Here is a 19,691-nt window from a genome sequence, read left to right on the forward strand (position 1 = left end):
TGTAAAAAATAGTGATATCCTATTATTATTTTTACTATTATACTATAGGATTTATATGGCACCAACAGTTTTCCCAGCTTTATAAAAAGGATCGACCCATGGGTGTAGCATAAGGGGTTGCAGGGGTCACAATCGCAGCCCCGCGCCTAGCTCCAGGGGGGCCCTACAGCCTCGCTGTCTCATCATATCCTCCACAAAGTCCAGCGTCGATCTGCCCAAGGGCGCCACAGCCAGACTCCAGTACTGGGTTTCCACTTTGCCTTTCCACGGTCCACACCCCTCCGTTCTCATTAGCTGGGGACAAGCTGTGAGCCATTTCCTGAATGGAGTAGAGCACAGGGTGAGAACAGCCCAGGGGCCAGGTCAACTTTTGCATTGGGGCCCACAAGCTTCAAGCTACGCCTCTGGGCAGACTTATATGAGTAAAGAATGGAGAGAGCAGCATGACAAGTGGATTAGACTAAGGCAGTGTGAGATAACGAATTGAGAGAGAACAGTGTGAAAGTAGGGATGTAAAGAACAATGTGAAAGAATGGAGAAAATAGCAAAGTGAGAGGAGCGATATAGAGAAAATTGGGGAAAGGAGGTGCGAGAGGAGGAAGATTAAGGGATTAGATGAACAGAGCAGTCAGAGGGGAGAGAAAGAGAGGGATATGAGGGATGATAGAATGCTATAAAGGAGAAAATGCACAGTTGGGGGCTGTAGTGTCACACGCCTCTTGCTTTCTAACAGGCTTCCAGCTGGCTACCATGTTACTTGGCCATATGTCTGCCCTCTTCTGTATTCTAATAAATATTCATAAAGCAAAGGGAGTTCTAGGTTCCACACACGGGCATTTAACCTATTCGTGTACAAAATGGCTTATACTGCTTTTAGTCTACCTTCACTTTAATTTGGATGGATAGTTTATAGTGAAAAAGAACACTGTAACACTCTTTTGTTAATAATGAAAATACATTGTGATGTTACTGTGTCAGCTTGTACTATCAGTGTAGATCATCTGAGGTGATTCAGCAATACATTGTATACAATCTTTAGTCACATGAAGGTTACCACGTCAAATGAAACATGTCAGTTTTGATCATTATCTAGTTTTCTTTTAGTGACATTACCATTATTGCCTGAGTTTTCTCAGTGCTATTAGTAATGTAGAGCAATGTACAGCAGCAATAGCAAAGTTTGTCTAATAAAGGGAAGCAACCAAGACTTGCCTTATATGTATCACATTACTCTAAACCACTTTTTCAAACCAGGGTTCCATGGAACTGTAGGGTTCCTCCAGAAGCTACTAGGTGTTCCTTGAGCATTATGCAACTTTATGCAACTTTAGACTCTCAGGCCTTGTACACATGGCCGTTTTCCTCGACAGAATCCATCAAGAAACTTGGTGGCAGAGCTTTTTCAAGTTCTCTTTTTCCTCGTCGGGAGTCTCAATTTCCTCGTCGGGCTGGTTTTCGACGAGAAACATGTTTGTGTGTATGCTTAGAAACCTGCACATGCTCAAAAGGGTGGCGCCAGTGGAATCAAACTTCCCCTTTATAGTGCTGTCGTACGTGTTGTACGTCACCGCGTTTGAGAACGACAAGATTTTGCCTTGACAGTGTGTACGCAAAGAAAGCTTGTCAAGATTCTCGACAAGCCTAACAAGGAACTCGTCGAGGAAAACGATGTTTCTTTTACGATGAGTTCCTCGGTCATGTGTACGAGGCCTCAGAGTATTAACCACTGACCACAATGATCTTTTTAGCCATCTTCAAGGAGGGGATTCCTCCCAATGACCAGCAGTGTAAGGAGCATTCTTCCCACGGACCTTTACACCATGAGCTGTAGATATGCTAACTATTATCAGGGGTTCCTTGAGCCTGGAAAGTTATTCCAAGGTTTTGCTCTGTGTTAAAAAGGCCAAGAAAGGCTGTACTAAGCAAACAAAACTGAATGTAAAAATTAATGCATGTATATTGATCTTTGTAGAGCATTGTTGAAAAAATCTCATGATATTTTTATCGTACATAAAAAATGAATGCAATAACTTTTACCTGTTAATCACAAATCCAACACCCTGAACCCCAGTTCCAGAATGGTTAAGAGTTACACAATTACCTTGTACACTGTTTACAGTTATCATGCTGATCTTGATATCTTAGTGAATCAACCCTCGTTAGACACGGCATCATCGTTTTTTTCTGTATATTATTGGTTTTTGTACTTGCATAATAAGCCATCCATGTTCCTCTTCTGTTCACTCATGACTTTTTTTTTCTCTTAGGATCTCCAACCAGTGAGGTAATTATAGTCTCCGGTGTCCTCGCCCTCAGCTTGAGTATCACTATTGTCATGTGCGGACTCTGCCAGTGGTGCCAGCGTAAACTAGTAAGTACTCAGAATTCAGTTGCCTTTTTCCTGGTTCTCATTCCTTCACAAATGCAATCCTCTGATCAGTACTGTTTTATAAGTCAAAAAATCTACAGAAACAAATTGCCAAGAAAAGCATATAATGTGCATGCACCAAAATGAACCCATTTAGGATTTTTACTGTAGTTTTGTGGCACAATACATCGACCAGAGTGTCTTAGAAAAATAGTTCTTTAGGTATTAAAACACAAATCAAATTCTCACCAGCATAGTGGGCTTCAGTCATTAAACATTTTTGTCAAAAAACTATTCAAATCACTCTCCACACATACCATACATAAGCTACAGAGGTAATTGAAATTTATATCCTAACCTTAGAATTTTATACATGTCATAACTTCTATTAAAGAAGTCCATTCTGTTACAAATACAAAAAACAAGTTGTTTATTTTCTTTTTTAAAGCCCAAACCCTAGATGTAGCCCAAACTAAGCCCAACAGTGTTAACCCACCAACTTTCCAACAGCCTCAATGTCAGTAATGATGTTGGGACACTCTTTATAGCTTTTTCCTATATAGTCCCGTAAACTTGATGATACACCCACAAGGGGCATGCCATTGACATCCTGGGCTCATCCTAGGAATGTGGAATGGGGATGAATGGGCATTATGCAACTCATTGGAGGATTAATAAGTAGTACTCTTCACCTCCACATTGTAGCACTGCCCAACGCTTTCTTAATGGCCAATCACTCTGTAGTAGAGAGGGAGAGTATGCTTTGCAAAGTTATTTTTTTTAATAGCTGTAGGCGACCAATAAAACTAGGCTAGAGTTCAAGAATAGTATTGAGGAGTCTACACAATCTTATTTGCATTACACCACCAATTATCCTAAAAAAAAGGTTTCATCTCATTTCTTTTTAAACTTGTAATAAAAATGATGTCATGTATATAACTTCTGTTTCTAAAGCTGAACTCTAGGGAGGGGATTTTTTTCTTTTACAGTGGGGCTACCCCTACATTGCAAGAGTAAAATGCTTGTTTAGCCCCAGGGGGCCACAAAAAATGCACTTTTACTTACCTATTTCTTTGCTTCTCCAACAACCACTGCAAGGGAACATGTTTTATTTCCCTGGAGATGGACATTAGGTATCTACACTGGGGTTGATTTACTAAAACTGAAGAGTGCAAAATCTGGTGCAGCTCTGCATTAAAGCCAATCAACTTCCAGGTTTCTTCAAAGCTTAATTGAAAAAGCTAAAGTTAGAAGCTGATTGGCTACCATGCACAGCTGCACCAGATTTTTCTCTCTCCAGTTTTATAGATCAACCCCACTGTTCTTTACAGCGCTTCACTGATAAGGCTTTTTTTTGGTTCCTTCTGGACCTTCTTTGGCTAAAACTCTTTCTGTGAATTCTTCTGCCCTGCAATACCGCACGTGCTAGTTAGCGGTAGACATGTGCAAACTGAAATATTTTGTTTCGGAATTTCGTTTTCGTCCGAAAAATACATTTATTTAGTTACTCCCGAAATTAGTTTTTATTTATTTTGTTTTTCGTTAAAAATATGCATTCGTCCGAAAATCCAAATTAATTAAGGTCAAATCTGTCATTGAAGGCTTATGGTGTCTGTCGAATGTTCTAAGAAGATTCAAAGGAATCTTTAAAAAAAAAAAGAAGATTTGACGGAATCTTAAAAAAAAAAGAAGATTCGACAGAATCTTTAAGAAAAAAAAAAAAAGATTCGACAGAGAAACAAAACTGTACATTTCCGGTCGAATGTTCCGCCTACAAGCTATAGAAGAATTCTAATGTTGTATGACTAATAATAATTATATTTATTAATTATTATTACTAGTCAACCAACATTAGAATTCTTCTATAGCCTGGGCAGAGCATTTCACCATAAATGTCTGCTTGCTGCGATCGTATGTTTTTAGCTACTTCGTCGAATCTTCATGTCTCTCTATGTCGAAACTTTTCTCTTTATGTCGAATCTTTTCTCTCTATGTCGAATCTTCTTCATGTCTCTATAATGTCGAATCTTTTCTCTCAATGTCAAATCTTTTCTCTTTATGTAGAATAATATTGGACTAATAGAGTTAAGGTTAGGCACATTCGACCGCAACGAAAACAAAAATAAAGCATTTATTTATGTCGGATCTTTCGTTTTTCGTTTTCTGTGCTTTCGTTATCGTTTGTTAAAACGATAACGAAAATGCCTGAAATTCGGACGAAAATGCATTTGAACGAAAACAAATGCACATGTCTAGTTAGCGGCTGTTTGTGTCTAAATATTCTTTCTTCAACCGTGAACACCCACACAACCAATGACCATATATTAGGCATATGGCACTGAAGCCTAAACACATTTCAGAGACTCTAATAGAGGGTCTTAGAATGAAAAAAATATGCAGTATATATTTATTCATTTGCTAAAACCGCAATAGTTCTTTGTGTACAGCCATGGCCAAAAGTTTTGAGAATGACACAAATATAATTTTCGCAAAGTCTGCTGCCTCAGTTTTTATGATGCCAATTTGCATATGCTTCAGATTGTTATGAAGAGTGATCAGATGAATTGTAATTAATTTGCAATGAAAATGAACAGAGCCACAGAACTCACCCGCACTGTGTTCTCCCCATGTCATCCCCTGGTGGTGTCAGAATCTCTACTATAGGCACCTGGCTGGGACAGCTTCCGGCTTTACAGCCGGGTGCCCATTGAGCATGCGTGAGCAGCGCTACGCATTGTGACTGGTCCAGAAGTCTTTTAGGACCTGTCATGTGTCCCAGAAGACTTCGGGAGGGAGAGCTTCCGCTTCCAATCACCTATGCGACTGGAACGGAAGTGGAAGCAGGTACCTGTCAAAATTGGGTACCTGCTACCCCCCTCCTACCGAAAAGCTCAGTTTCACAAATAGGAGCTGGAGAGGAGGCCTTAAAGTGGAAGTTATACTTTTGGAACTCCGCTTAATAAAACTGAAATAAACCTGCATGCTGATAAATGCAGGATCACAAGTCCTTCTATCTAGATAAGGGAAAGGAAGCACACTTACTGGTATAACAACATACACTACTGACACTTTCACTCAAAAAACTTTGCTTTACAGCAGATAAGAGTTTGCAGAGTCAGTGCAGATGCACAAAATAATAGTCTCACTCTGTCCCTTCAGGTTTTTGCTCACTTACTAGAGCAACAAACAAATCCATGCTTTCTTTTTTCTTTTTAGAGAGGGCCGTGCATATATTAAAAAAAAAAAAAAAAAAAAAAAACAAGGCATACATACAAGCAAAACAGTTGTTTAAAATAAAATGGGTGATTAACTACCGTATTTTTCGCTCCATAAGACGCACCTGACCATAAGACGCACCTGACCATAAGACGCACCTAGGTTTTAGAGGAGGAAAACAGAAAAAATATATATTCTGAACCAAATGGTGTACTGAAATATTTTCCAGTGCCCATGGAATGCAGTCTGACCATTGTCAAAGAAATGCAGAGTGACCATTGCCCATAGTAAATGCAGAGTGACCATAGTAAATGCAGAGTGACCATAGTAAATGCAGAGTGACCATAGATAAATGCAGAGTGACCATAGATAAATGCAGAGTGACCATAGATAAATGCAAAGTGCCCATAGATAAATGCAGTGTGACCATAGTAAACGCAGAGTGAGAGATGCCAAAAATACAGCCTTACCTTACGTTGCTCTTCCACCTAGCAGAAAACAGAGCAGCCCGAGCGGCCGAATGCTCTGTTTTCTTTCTAAGGAACCAGCGGGAAGATCGCCCGGCGAACAGGGGGGTTTGGAAAGTCCGTCCCCCGCTCTCCTGCCTCTCTTCCAGAGGTTGCGGCAGGACGAGATGCGAGCGGAGGCAGGGGGCGGAGCCAGCGGCGGTGTGGGGCAGTGCCTGTCATACAGTATATTCGGACTGTAAGACGCAGGGACATTTTCCCCCATATTTCTGGGGGGAAAAAGTGCATCTTATAGTCCGAAAAATACGGTAAGTACATTTGTTCTATTAGGACTAAACTAAATCTGGAGCATAATTTTCATTTAGCAACTGGAACCCATAAGTATGAACAATTATTAAATTTTTAGACTATATTTTGTCTAGGATTAAATTAAAGTTACTAAGATTATAGATGGGACCGGCCAATTGGTTTCTTGCTTTATTAAATTCCTAATGTCTATTTACATTCGAAAGAAGCTTTAAACCCATACAACTGTGCAAAAATGTGAATAAGTAATTCTGCTTAACGATTGTGGTACTCATTTATTTGCGCTTACAGATCAAGAATAGATATCAGGGCCATTATGATCCTGGTGAGACCTAAATTATTAGAAACTAACTCACATCCTAAGGCTTTCAAAGCACCTTTTCATTTTTTTAAATTCCCTCCGTGTTACCGATGGTTTGCATTTATTATTATAAATGTGTATTGCAAGGTATGGAATTTATAAGTTATTTAACTTCTTAAAACCATAATCTTGGATCTTAGTTTGTGAAAAAAAGAGTGAATATCAATTGACAGTGTGACTGCCCTGTAACCTTTATTCATGGAGCCAGTACATCTAGCTAAAATGTTTCAAGCAGGATTTGGCTAACCATCTCATGCTGTGAGTACATCATCATCAATGCATATTCCATTTGTTTAACATAATGGCACTAAATGCCATCTGCTTGATATGATTACAGCCCTTGTGCTGTTTCATTTTATCCTTTGATGCTCTAACTTGGGGTGCTGGGAAACCACAAAGCTGCTTGCACAGATCCTAAGTCCTAAGGGGAGCACATCTATCTGTGTGAATGGATAAAAGGATTCCGTTTTCTCCCTGCACTGCTTCCATGTACAAAATGTGGCCTGTCCCATGATAGTCCAAACAGATCCCAGGAAAAATACAATATTGGTGTTCAATAAACAATTTGGTAGCCAAATACTAACAGGAAAATAATGACATTTAAGTGGATATTATTTTGAATGGTATAGGACACAGGGACATAGAAATACGTGTCTTAGTAGTCGCCCCTACAACCTGCTCTCACCCCTGTCCTGGTCAGCACTTGGTTGTGTGATCTGCCATGTAACGTGACAAAGTGCAGAGGATGCATAAGCAGCCCTGTACTAACGCCTGTGTTTACCAGCACAGCTTTGCTATACTTAGAAACAAGATTTTTGTAGTACAAGCTAAAAAATGATTGGGGTCAAGCAGATAACCCACACAGAATAAAAAAGGCATTCAATTATGATTATCCTTAAAGGGGGGGACAAAAGCCTTTTGAGTATTTTAGATATACAGTACATGTGAAAGAGATCACCTTCATGTAAATAGTGTTATCAATATGTATTCTCTGTAAGGATTGGTGATCCGGAATCAACATGCGATCTTGACTGTCTGTGCTGGGAGCTAGGAAACTATTACTATTGGCAAATAATGACAAGTGCAGATAATAACCTGGGGTAGGATGGAAAAGGACCAAAGTTAATACATTTTTCATAATGTTTAGGTGGCCCTGACACAAACACAGCACTAGGTTAAGGCTTAGGAAGAAGGCATGGCTTACCTTACATTGATGACATTCCAGGTAGCATTTCATGTATGCTAAGCAGTCTACCTTCAATAGGGCAGCAAGTGGCTGCCACACTGGAGGTGTACAATGATGCCCAAACATGTGAAAGTGATTTGGTAATGTTGACCGTCTTGTGTAAGTTGTAATGATAGGTTCACTTTAATCTGATTGGTATTGCTATTCTTTGTTCGTAATGTCTCTCTCTCTCTCGCGGGTGCCCGCCAGTTATTGCGCCAGCCAGGCAGTTGCATCTGGTCTGGGGACAAGCTTCTGGCACATCGTTCCAGAAGGAAGCCTCTTCTAAAGATGATGCACAAGAAAGCCTGCAAATAGTTTGTTGAAGACAAGCAGACTAAGGACATGGATTATTGAAACTATGTCCTGTGGTCTGATGAGACCAAGATAAACTTATTTGGCTCAGATGGTGTCAAGTGTGTGTGGCGGCAACCAGGTGAGGAGTACAAAGACAAGTGTGTCTTGCCTACAGTCAAGCATGGTGGTGGGAGTGTCATGGTCTGGGGCTGGATGAGTGTTGCTGGCACTGGGGAGCTACAGTTCATTGAGGGAACCATGAATGCCAACATGTACTGTGACATACTGAAGCAGAGCATGATCTCCTCCCTCCTTAGACTGGACCGCAGGGCAGTATTCCAACATGAAAGCGACCCCAAACACACCTCCAAGATGACCACTGCCGTGCTAAAGAAGCTGAGGGTAAAGGTGATGGACTGACTTAGCATGTCTCCAGACCTAAACCCTATTGAGCATCTGTGGGGTATCCTCGAACTGAAGGTGGACGAGCTCAAGATCTTTATCATCCACCAGCTCCGTGATGTCATCATGGAGGAGTGGAAGAGGACCCCAGTAGCAACCTGTGAATCTCTGGTGAACTCCATACCCAAGAGGGTTATGGTAGTGCTGGAAAATAATGGTGGCCACACAAAATATTGACACCTTGGGCCCAATTTGGACATTTTCACTTAGGGGTGTACTCACTTTTGTTGCCAGCGGCTAAGACATTAATGGCTGTGTGTTGAATTATTTTGAGAAGTCAGCAAATTTACACTGTTATACAAGCTGTACACTCACTACATTACATTGTAGCAAAGTGCCCTTTCTTTAGTGTTATCACATGAAAAGATAGAATAAAATATTTACAAAAATTAGAGGGATGTACTCCCTTTTCTTGAGATACTGTATATATATATATATATATATATATATATATATATATATATATATATATATATAAAACCTGAACACTGTTTAGACTGTCCATTTTTTGATGCACTTTGTTGCATATTCCTTTAAAAAAACACATAAAAAGTACCACATAACAATCAGCTGTTTTGCTCCTAAGTTGTATAACCGAGTAAAAGCTGCGAGGCAGACTGGTGTGCAGACTACGATACAGAGCTGGCGGGAAAACAGCTTTCCTACTGGTGCACTAAATTCCCATCACGGATATATAAAATGAGGATCGTGCTGTGAATTCTTTATTGAAAAAATGCTGGGGAAGCTTGCGTTATGTAAATTGCCTGAAAAAAATCTGTTAGTTGAAATGAATTTAATAAAACATACTCATGGTTAAACCCATAAATTAGCAAGTTGGTAATGAGAGTTTTGCCTCACATTGTAGAAATACATTTTGGTACTGATATTCTGAAAAAGAGCACGTTGGACCTTTGGAGCATGCTGGGTCTGTTTTGACACTGTCCTTAATGCTCCTCCATCAGGTTTCAGGAATGCCCTTTTGCATTCATAACGTGAAAGCAATAAAGAAGGGATGCTTGCAGCCAGTGTTGCTTTCCCTGGAAGATACATTTGATATTCAGCAATTTTAGGTATGATTGGCTTGCTTTAATACCTACAGGAGATGTGAAGCACTCATAGATATATGGATATATGTAGATTACAGACAAATGGATTTTTGGCTGTTTTTTATCAGGAAGATCAGTTTTTATGTATTACTTTCAAAATCCGCACATCTTATTGTTCGGGAACGGATGATGAAACCATAATTTTAAATAAAGGGTCAGTTACACTAAAATGATTTCATTGATAGATGCAGTAAAGTGGTTTGAAGCCCCATACACACTATCAGTTTTCCTGACGGTTTTCTCTTCAGGTTTACCAAAACCATCTAATATAAGGTCAAACCTCAAGAGTTTCAATTTGTATGCAATCAGGCAGGCCCTTGCACTACATGGTTTTGGTAAACCTGAAGAGAAAACTGACAGGAAAACTGATAGTGTGTATGGGGCTTGAGTCTCTGGGACACTGTTTCCCAACCTTTTTTTTAGTTGCAGCACCTTTTAAAATTATGCTCGAGGCACCCTGTTCTAAAATGTAAAAAAAATAAACAAATCGTTTCATATCGGCAAACCAATATTAGAGGTTAGTTATGGGATCACATGCACCAACTCAAAACAAGAAAACCCAAACATGCATAGAGAATACAAAGAACACCATGAACCAATCTATTTTGTAAAATGTTTATTAAAATAACAAAATTAGTCCATATATTAAAAATCATATATGACCATCATGAAAAACAGTACATAAATGTTATATATATATATATATTTTTTTGGAATAATATTGGCCACGGCCTGATTCACTGGTTTCTTGAAAACTGTTGATAACGTATTAAACTTTATTTAAAACTTTAACTCTTGAAACACCAACTTTAATAACCATCAATTCCCAGCCCAGCCACTGAGACTCGAGCTGATCCATCATTAAGTATCAAAACGTGACTCAAATCTCCCCTCCGGGAACTACTACCAGAGTGAGCCTCCACGTGAACCGGCCGCGACGGGAAAAAACAGGGGGGCGGGTAGGGTGGGGAGCTCCTCCTGCTGCTTCTGATGTAAAAAACTGGCACCAGCCCAGGCCAGCGCTGACCCTTAAATAAGCTTCTGGCTGGGTTCCAGAAACTTCCCAGTATCACCTGACCTCTCTGACCCAATAACTGACTGCCTCACAGCCCCACTTCAAACTCACCTGACACACCTGAACCTCATTGACCTCTGCCAGCTGATTACCTGATTTGCAACTCCACTAAATCATACCTGCTATCCCCTAATGCTGCTGCAGTGATCCCATCCAGAAACGAGGGCCTATTACAGGCACCCCCCTTCCTTCTCTATTATTCCACTTTTACAAACTGAGTAGAATTTTAGCGTTTCTATTCTCTCAGTTTCTCTTCCTTTGTCTGACAACGTGACCCCAGTGCTGACAGAGAAGGGAGGGGAGGGGAAGAGCAAACAAGGATTCTGTGCAAGCTTCCAATGTCCTCCTTATCAACCGATGATGTCACTGGTTGTTAGGATGACAGTGGTGACATACGGTGCCTAAGGTTGTAATGCAGCACAATAAAAACCTGTGGCTTTATGTAACAAAATGGCAGGCTTAATCCACGTGCTGGCTTGTTGACAGTTTTTAGGTAATTTGTGGCAGTTTTTAGGCATTTTGCCAAGACACCCTTGCAGAACTCTGAAGACATTGTGGTGGAAAAAGGCTACTTTAGGACACCACTAGGATACCTCTTCACCATAGGCTCTGTGCCAACCCAACTTTTCTCGCTCTCACTTCACCATAATATAAAATGCATAATAAAAAAATGAATCAAACCTCATTGTAATGGCTGCAGTGAATATGAAACTCAAGCACACAGTCAAAAAAGATTTAATATATACAATATTAGACAAGCCACTCTGGACTTTATTTGTGATCTGCAACCACCTATTTTCTAATGTGGCAAAAATGAAAACTATGGTTTCTTGCAACCATGGCAGCTAGGAACCAATACCCCCCCCCCCCATCAGTAAACCCAATGTCAGTAAATGTACATAGGGAAACAGGTAAACTAAAGCCCCAAACACATTTTTTCCATAGGAAATTTCGACCGTGTGTATGCCCCATCGGAGAAATTCTATCGGGAATTCCGATGAATTCCATTGAAGTTTAAATATAGAACATCTTCTATTTTACTCCGATGGAATTCCGTTGGAATTCCTTTGTTCCTTTGGCCGGGCAAAAGCCTGATTGTGTGTACATGCCATTAGTCTCATCATGCACTTCACAAACTGACTGTACAATCAACTTTAGATCTACCAACAACTAAGAATTACAAGGGCCTGCCAGACTGTAAATTTTAGATCCTCTTTAAATACGTTGCTGAATTTAAAGCTGATGGTACAAAGTTTGTAACATTAACAACATACTACTTTCTTTATTATCTTGACAACCCCATCAGTCAGTCCTGCCTGCACTTCAAATCATATACCGCCATTTAAAAAATAATCCTTATCAATGGCCACAGCTTCTTCCTGGTTCTCTGTGCCAGCCCACCAATGACATGTGCACCAGATGTCATGCGTGTGCTGTACTAGTTCTGGTGCAGTTTGTCATCTTTGAACAAAGAATAAATATTTTTTTCACAAGATCTTGCAGTTTACCAAGAGGAACTTTTGATTTATTGTTCCCAGGGAAGGGGTATGTCTAAGGCTGGGGTAAATCTACAGCTCCTTGGGAAACAAAGAAAGAGAATTTCATAAAAATAAATACAAAAACAGATACATGTGGAGGAAGGGCTGGTGGACCGTAATGCCACGGACAGCTCCCAGTCATTGTTTACCCTTGTAAGTTTTTAATCATGTGACCGCTCTGACAGCCAATCACAGCTATCAGGAAACCTGCCTCAACCTTCCAGTTAAAATTTTGGACCCAAGGAAAACAGACCGATAGCCTATACACACGGTCGGTTTGGTCCGATGAAAATGAACTTCGGTTCATTCTCATCGGACCAAACCGACCGTGTGTATGGGGCCTTAAAGAGCCGCTGGGCAGCAGAGCAGAAGCAAGGGCTTAAAAAAAACAAGGACCTTGGGATGTTTTCATATCAGCATACAGAGATGCACGCATCAGGGCGTTTTGTTTTTGCAGGGGAAAGTTCCACTTTTTCATTCATGCTTATAATTGGCTGACTGCTCAGACTAATCACATCGCATCCAGGAAGGGGGAAGTAGTTGAAATGTAAATGTCAGAAAAAAAAGATAAGAATCAGCAATTCAATTTTCAAAATTCCTGTTATTGTACATAACTGATCTGGAAATCACTGTGCTTATCTTTACAAAACCAGTTAAGTGAGAAGTACTTAAACTAACCATAAAATGTTTTGGTTTCTCACATTCAGTCCACTAAACAGTGTGAATGGAGGAATCTGTATGAATACCTGAAGAGTGATGGCATCTGATAGAATGTGTGTTATGTTGCTCTGAATTATGTCTGTCTTTTTGTAATGTACATTTTGTTGGCCTTTCACTCAAGTTATTGTGTGTAGGACACATCACCTGGGGGCATTATAAGGAGGATATGGGGAACACAAATAAAATAATATTTATCTGTTAAGGGGTTGTAATAACAATGAACTCTGATGGTATCATGCTCCATATCTAGTCTATATTTCATGTAGCATATTCTCAATAAGTGGTTGTTTTCTGTGGCATGTACCATTTCCAGTGGCATGTCTGCAGTTTCTGAACATCTTTTATAGCAATTTCACAGCCTCCAATTTTCTGTGCTTGTTCACATTTGCCATGCATACAGAGAATATTGCACAACTGTCCCAGTGTTGCCAACCTACCAGATTGAAATTTACTGGCACGACACTCGAAATTTACTGGCACAGCCACGTTTTTCCTGGCATTTCACAAAAGTTACTAAATTAAAATTTTAGGTGCAAATTTCAGTATTTAGGCTACAAACAAGTACGCTAGGCAAATAGCAATGTGATTTAAGGTAGATATTAAGGTAAAAAAAACCATATTTTTGTTATTTTCGATATAATGAGGGCAAATTATTCAGTCACATCACCCCCTGCCTCCATCCTTCTCTGCCACCAACACCCCCTGCCTTCACCCCCCTCTACAGTGCCACAATCCCCCCTGCCTCCAATCTCCCCCTGCCTCCAATCTCCCTCTGCCTCCAATCTCCCTCTGCCTCCAATCACCCCCTGCCTCCATCGTCCCCTGCCTCCATCCCCCTCTGTGGTGCCACCAACAACCCCTGTCTCCATCCCCACCCTTTGCGATGCCACCATCCCCCTCTGCGGTGCCACCAACACCTCCTGCCTCCAATCACCCTCTGCCACTAACACCCCCTGCCTCCAATCTCCCCCAGGCCCCCTGCCTCCAATCACCCCCTGCCACTATCACCCGCTGCCTCCATCGTCCCCTGCCTCCACCCCCCTCTGCAGTGCCACCAACAACCCCTGTCTCCATCCCCCACCCTCTGTGGTGCCACCATCCCCCTCTGTGGTGCCACCATCCCCCTCTGCGGTGCCACCAACACCCTCTGCCTCCAATCACCCCCTGCCACTAACACCCCCTGCCTCCATTGCCCCCTGCCTCCATCCCCCTCTGCAGTGCCACCTCAGCCACCATCACCCCCTGCCTCCAATCTCCATGCGCAGTTCCATAGTTGGCAGGCAAGAGACTAGCATTCAATCCCCACCAAAAGCCTCTGTCCCGGATGAGTCTATCACATATATAGAGATACAAGTTATAGGTTCCTGGAAAAACATTCAGAAACGTTTAGTTTGATGAACGTAGGGAGAACATCTTATAAAGTATTTAATCTGATTTGTTGCAGTAAGTGCTGAAGTGCTGATTTGGATTCTATGATATAATAAAGTGAAGCATAGTGTTGGATATCTGAGCTCTAAAAGAAATATTGAATATCAATAGCTCAGGAAGCCAAGGGGAGGTAATATTATCTATCATATCATCTTAGATTTAACTACACACAGGAAAAATACTGCACATACATCCAGTAAAAGCAACATGTTTGCATCAGCAATAGCTTGTTAAACTTTTCCTTGGTGCTAATATTAAAGCAAATCTGTGACCCAGACATAACCACACAACTAATTAATTGTTATCCTATATTGTGTATAATAGGGAATTCTGCTATAACAATTTACTATTTTGTTCATAGACAAAAAAATCAATAATATCCCCCCCTCCTCCATAATTCTAACGTTGATTGTGAAATGCCTCTTTCTGTGCCGCACATAGTTAAAGAAGAATTCTAGGAATCTTAAAACTGCAGTGTTTACCAAAACCCTCTTAAGGGCTTATAAAGTGGGTGTTAACTCTCTCCTTTACCCAGTGAAGTGAACAGCCCCAGGATGTATATCTGCTGTCTTTCCCTTTCTATATTCTTTAGAATTCTGACGTGGTGTTAGATTCTTTACTTCCTCACTCAGCAGTAGGAGTGTAGTCTTGTCATACACTGTGTGACAGCTGATTGGAGGAAAAGCCCCCCCCCCCCACATAGGCAGTAGAACAAAGATACTTGCAGAGCTGTGCTGTGACAAACCTAGCTCTCTGCTAATATTTTTATAGCACCCTCTAACAACACAAATTTCAGGCCGGTTTTAGCTTGGTTAATGGAGAACTTGTCAGAAGTTATCATGCTGATAACAGAGAAACAAAACAGCAGAAAGACAAGGGACTTAGGGCCAGATTCACAGAACAAATACGCCGGAGTATCTACTGATACTCCGGCGTATTTTCAAATTTGCCACGTCGTATCTTAATTTGTGATTCACAAACAAGATATGATGGCTTTTGGCTAAGATCCGACAGGTTTACGACTTCGTACGCCTTCGGATCTTAGGCTGCAATACTTCGGCCGCCTCTGGGTGGAGTTTGCGTCGTTTTCCAGCGTCGGGTATGCAAATTAGCATTTATGGCGATCCACGAACCTACTCGCATGCGTAACGTAGTTTTTTCCCGTCGCAAAGTCAAGCAATCTTTTTCATTGCTTAACTTTACACCAGCCATGTTAAAGTATGGCCGTCGTTCCCGCTTCGAATTTTAAATTTTTTTTTCGGCGTAAGTACGGCGTAAGTACGTTACGCACGTCGCCATTCACAAGCACGTCGGGGAAATTGCGAATGGAGCATGCGCAGAACGTTCTGCGCGGGAGCGCACCTAATTTAAATGGTACACGCCCCATTTGAATTAGGCGGGCTTGCGCCGGACGTCTTTACGATACACCGCCGCAAGTTTACAGGTAAGTGTTTTGCGGCGGTGTGACGTAAACACGATACGTTACGCCGCCGGAGTTCTACGAGAATCTGGCCCTTAGTGCTTTGGAGAAAGATAAGTAAACACTACGGGCCAGATTCACGTATCTGGCCGTATCTTTGTGCGGGCGAAGCTTATCCTATTTACGCTACACCTCCGCAACTTGGACAGGCAAGTGCAGTATTCACAAAGCACTTGCTCCGTAAGTTGCGGCGGTGTAGTGTAAATTGTCTGGCTTAAGCCCGCCTAATTCAAAATAGGCTGGTAGGGGGCGTGTTGTATGTAAATGAATCGTGACCCCACGTAAATGACGCGCCAAAGGAACGGCGCATGCACACGCATGCTCAATATCACGTCGAATTTACTCCATAAGATACGCTAGGCCCAATGCCTGTGACGTGAACGTAACCTACGCACAGCCCCATTCACGTACGACTTACGTAAACGACGTAAAAAGATACGCTTGCCGACGTCCATACTTTGCATTGGCTGCGCCTCATATAGCAGGGGTAACTTTATGCCGGACGTAAGCATAACGTAAACGGCGTAGCGGGAGCAAGTACGTTCGTGAATCGGCGTATCTACCTAATTTACATATTCGACGCGTAAATTCTACAGAAGCGCCCCTTGCGGCCAGCGTAAATATGCACCCAGGATACGACGGCGTAGGAGACTTACGCCGCTCGTATCTTGGCCAAATCTATGCGTAACTGATTCTAAGAATCAGGCGCATAGATACGACGGCTCACATTCGGACTTACGATGGCGTACGTGGAGATACGCTGTCGTAAGTCCACTGTGAATCTGGCCCTACATATATATGTGCCCAGGCCAGATTTCATGAATTGGGTTTACATCCACTCCAGGGCAACCCAGACCAAAGAATATATAAAAATACAATTTTACTTGGTACCAATATAAAACACTCTTAAATAAAGCACTACTTTATAAGTGATATATAAGAAGGCCAGTATGGTGGCCTGAATTTATGGGAGGAGTCCGGGGGTATATAAGTAGCCCACTCACCTGTATCCCTTGTCGGTTCTGGTGTGCGATAAGATATGTCCCTAGGCCGACTCTTCCCAGCTCACTTTGTGGTTAGTGAGTCTGTGCGTTCGATTATCAGTGTGTTGCGGCTTCTCCATTTGTGGTCTTTGTCGGCGGTTCTGGCTTGCTGTTGCAGGTAGGAGTCAAACCTTTTTCGTATCATACGCAATGTTGCGATTCGTTATGTTTCCTATGCTTTTCGTAGTTACCTTCCTCCGAGTCATTGTTGGTCCTGTTCTGAGATCATTCGACACAGGCGTATTAGATTCATAGATTCTCTCTGCCTTGTTTGTCATTGCATCTACAAAAATACGATTCGTTTGTAGGTCAAAGCCTTTCGAGCCACTGTCGGACGTTTTCCGACATCACTCGGCACAGGCTTTGCTGGTTGTAGGATTCACGGTCTGCCGCCTCATCCCTTTGGAGCCGAGCATGTATTGATGGCAGGGATTTTGTGGCTGATTGAGGTGGTAATTAGTCTCACTTGGTGCCTTGTCTGCATTTGATTAGCCTCGGGGGCTGTGTGGTTGGAATGTGTTTGGTTTTGGGGTGGCAACCCTAACACACTCTACCACAGCTCGATTCGATTTCCAGTCACATCGGCGACATGGCAATTCTAATTTTCGGCACGACATAACATAATTTTATCCTTCACACACACACACCACAGCTTCCTGCAGCTCAGTCTCCCCCTTGAGGCACCTGCCACAAGCAACCAGTCATTACTCATAACTTTCATACATACGCACTCATTTACAACTCATACAATACTTCAGGTTCGTAACGATACAATTCAGCACGATTCTTTTCATTGCCATGAACACACGATCACAACATACGAATAAATATGACCATGGTTCATCCCCACACACGCTCCAATTTTTTCTGCTGTCCTTGTTTTTGCCTCCCTCATGAGGCTACTTTCTTGCAAGCACGTCTCCAGTGCCACACGATTTGGCCACTCATCATTCACAGGTTTGTATGTGACACAGACTGGGCACCCAAGCTATTGGTTAACTGGCCAGTCACCTCCTGGATCATCTCTGGGGCCACACCTGGATAGGGCAGACATGGTCTTCTTCACAGACAACCTAGCCAAGGCCGAAATTGGCAACAAAGGCAGGTCCAAGTCCTTCCTATGCAAGCTGGTGCAGATATCCCTTCAGTACAAATTCAATGTGCACTGTACCTACATTCCTGGCAATGCAACCTTGCAACGGACATGCTGTCCCGCCTTAACTTCCGTTGTTTCCTGCAAAAATCCAGAGCCGACCCGACCTCTTCTCCTATCCCACGTTGGTGCCCAGTAGCGGTCCTTGAGCAGTTGTTGACACACCAACCTAGCCAGTCTAACGTCAACCCATTGTTGCCTTTTCCTACTAGCCCCCTAATTGCAAGCCAGTTCATTAGACATGTTCATACCCTCCTGGTTAACCTGGGCCTTGACATCGGGAGGTTGGGTAGGTGGAAGTCCGCTTGCTTTGCCTGGTACATTCAGAAACCTCAGGTGGAAATGTGGCAAGCCTTCATCAAGCTTAATCAATAAGGCCTCGTACACACGACAGAGTTTCTCGGCAGAATTCACCGAGAAACTCGGTCAAAACCCGGATTCTGCCGAGAAACTCTGTCGTCTGTACAGTTTTGGCTCGATGGAGCCGCCGAGGAACTCGACGAGAAAATAGAGAACATGTTCTCTATTTTCTCGTTGTCCTCGTTGTTCTATAGGAGAAGGCCGCCCGCCGAGCTCCTCGGCGGCTTCATCCCAAAACTCGACGAGGAACTCGACGTGCCAAGCACGTCGAGTTCCTCTGTCGTGTGTACGGGGCCTTAGGGTAACATGTCCAATAAAACAGAATTTTCCTATCTTGGCATTTTTGCCCTCTTTTTTGGCATACCGACCAGCTGACCAGGACACACCTCAGGTCTGTGTTATGTTGTGAGTCTTGTGGCATCTTTATGTGTTTCCATGTCTGTCTCGGTTGAAGGACTCCAACCATAAATAAGGAGGCCAGTATGGTGGCCTGAATTTATGGGAGGAGTCCAGGTGGTACATAAGCAGCCCACTCACCTGTATCCCTTGTCGGGTTCCGGTTCGTGATACCCTCCCACCCATTCCTCTTTTCAGGGCACCTCCTTGCACATCCCTCATCTACTATCATCCATTATCTTATCTTGGGTGTGCCCATATTTTTGGGAATACCGACCATCTGACCAGGGTCCACCTCAGTTCTGTATTATGTTGTGAGTCTTGTGGCGTCTTTATGTGTTTCCATGTCTGTCTCGGTTGAAGGACTCTGGCCATAAATAAGGAACTTTTAGCTTTGAAAAAAGCTCATATGGGTGTTTACAAAACTTGCTTTATATATATTTTTCTTGCTGAGTACTGCGCTATTAATACTGTTTTTTTAGTTTATTCACTTATTCAAAACTGCATGGTATTACTTACCTCTGTGTGTCTTTCCCTGGGAACATTGCTTCAAAATCATTGGTCTGCTTTCTATGCACCTAATGCTGCACATATCTGTTCCTTGTGCTCTGTACGTTATAGCACAAAGATGTCAACCCCATGGGGGGGCTACTTCAGCTCAAATAATTTTGCTGGGATGGGAAGGGTTTA

The 19,691-nt window shown here is 42.2% G+C and overlaps 1 protein-coding gene across 3 annotated transcripts in view; it reads left to right on the forward strand.

The window, feature by feature from the left end:
• Nucleotides 1-19,691, forward strand: part of SYT7 (synaptotagmin 7) — a 552,734-nt gene that overhangs the window by 239,279 nt on the left and 293,764 nt on the right. For all 3 annotated transcript variants that reach the window (XM_040328431.1, XM_040328433.1, XM_040328434.1), the window contains exon 2: nucleotides 2,268-2,371. In XM_040328431.1, the coding sequence (XP_040184365.1) occupies nucleotides 2,268-2,371 (104 nt within the window). The remainder of the gene's footprint in view (nucleotides 1-2,267; nucleotides 2,372-19,691) is intronic.

Source organism: Rana temporaria, chromosome 11, assembly GCF_905171775.1.
Source record: "Rana temporaria chromosome 11, aRanTem1.1, whole genome shotgun sequence".
In the NCBI taxonomy this organism is placed as follows: Eukaryota; Metazoa; Chordata; class Amphibia; order Anura; family Ranidae; genus Rana; species Rana temporaria.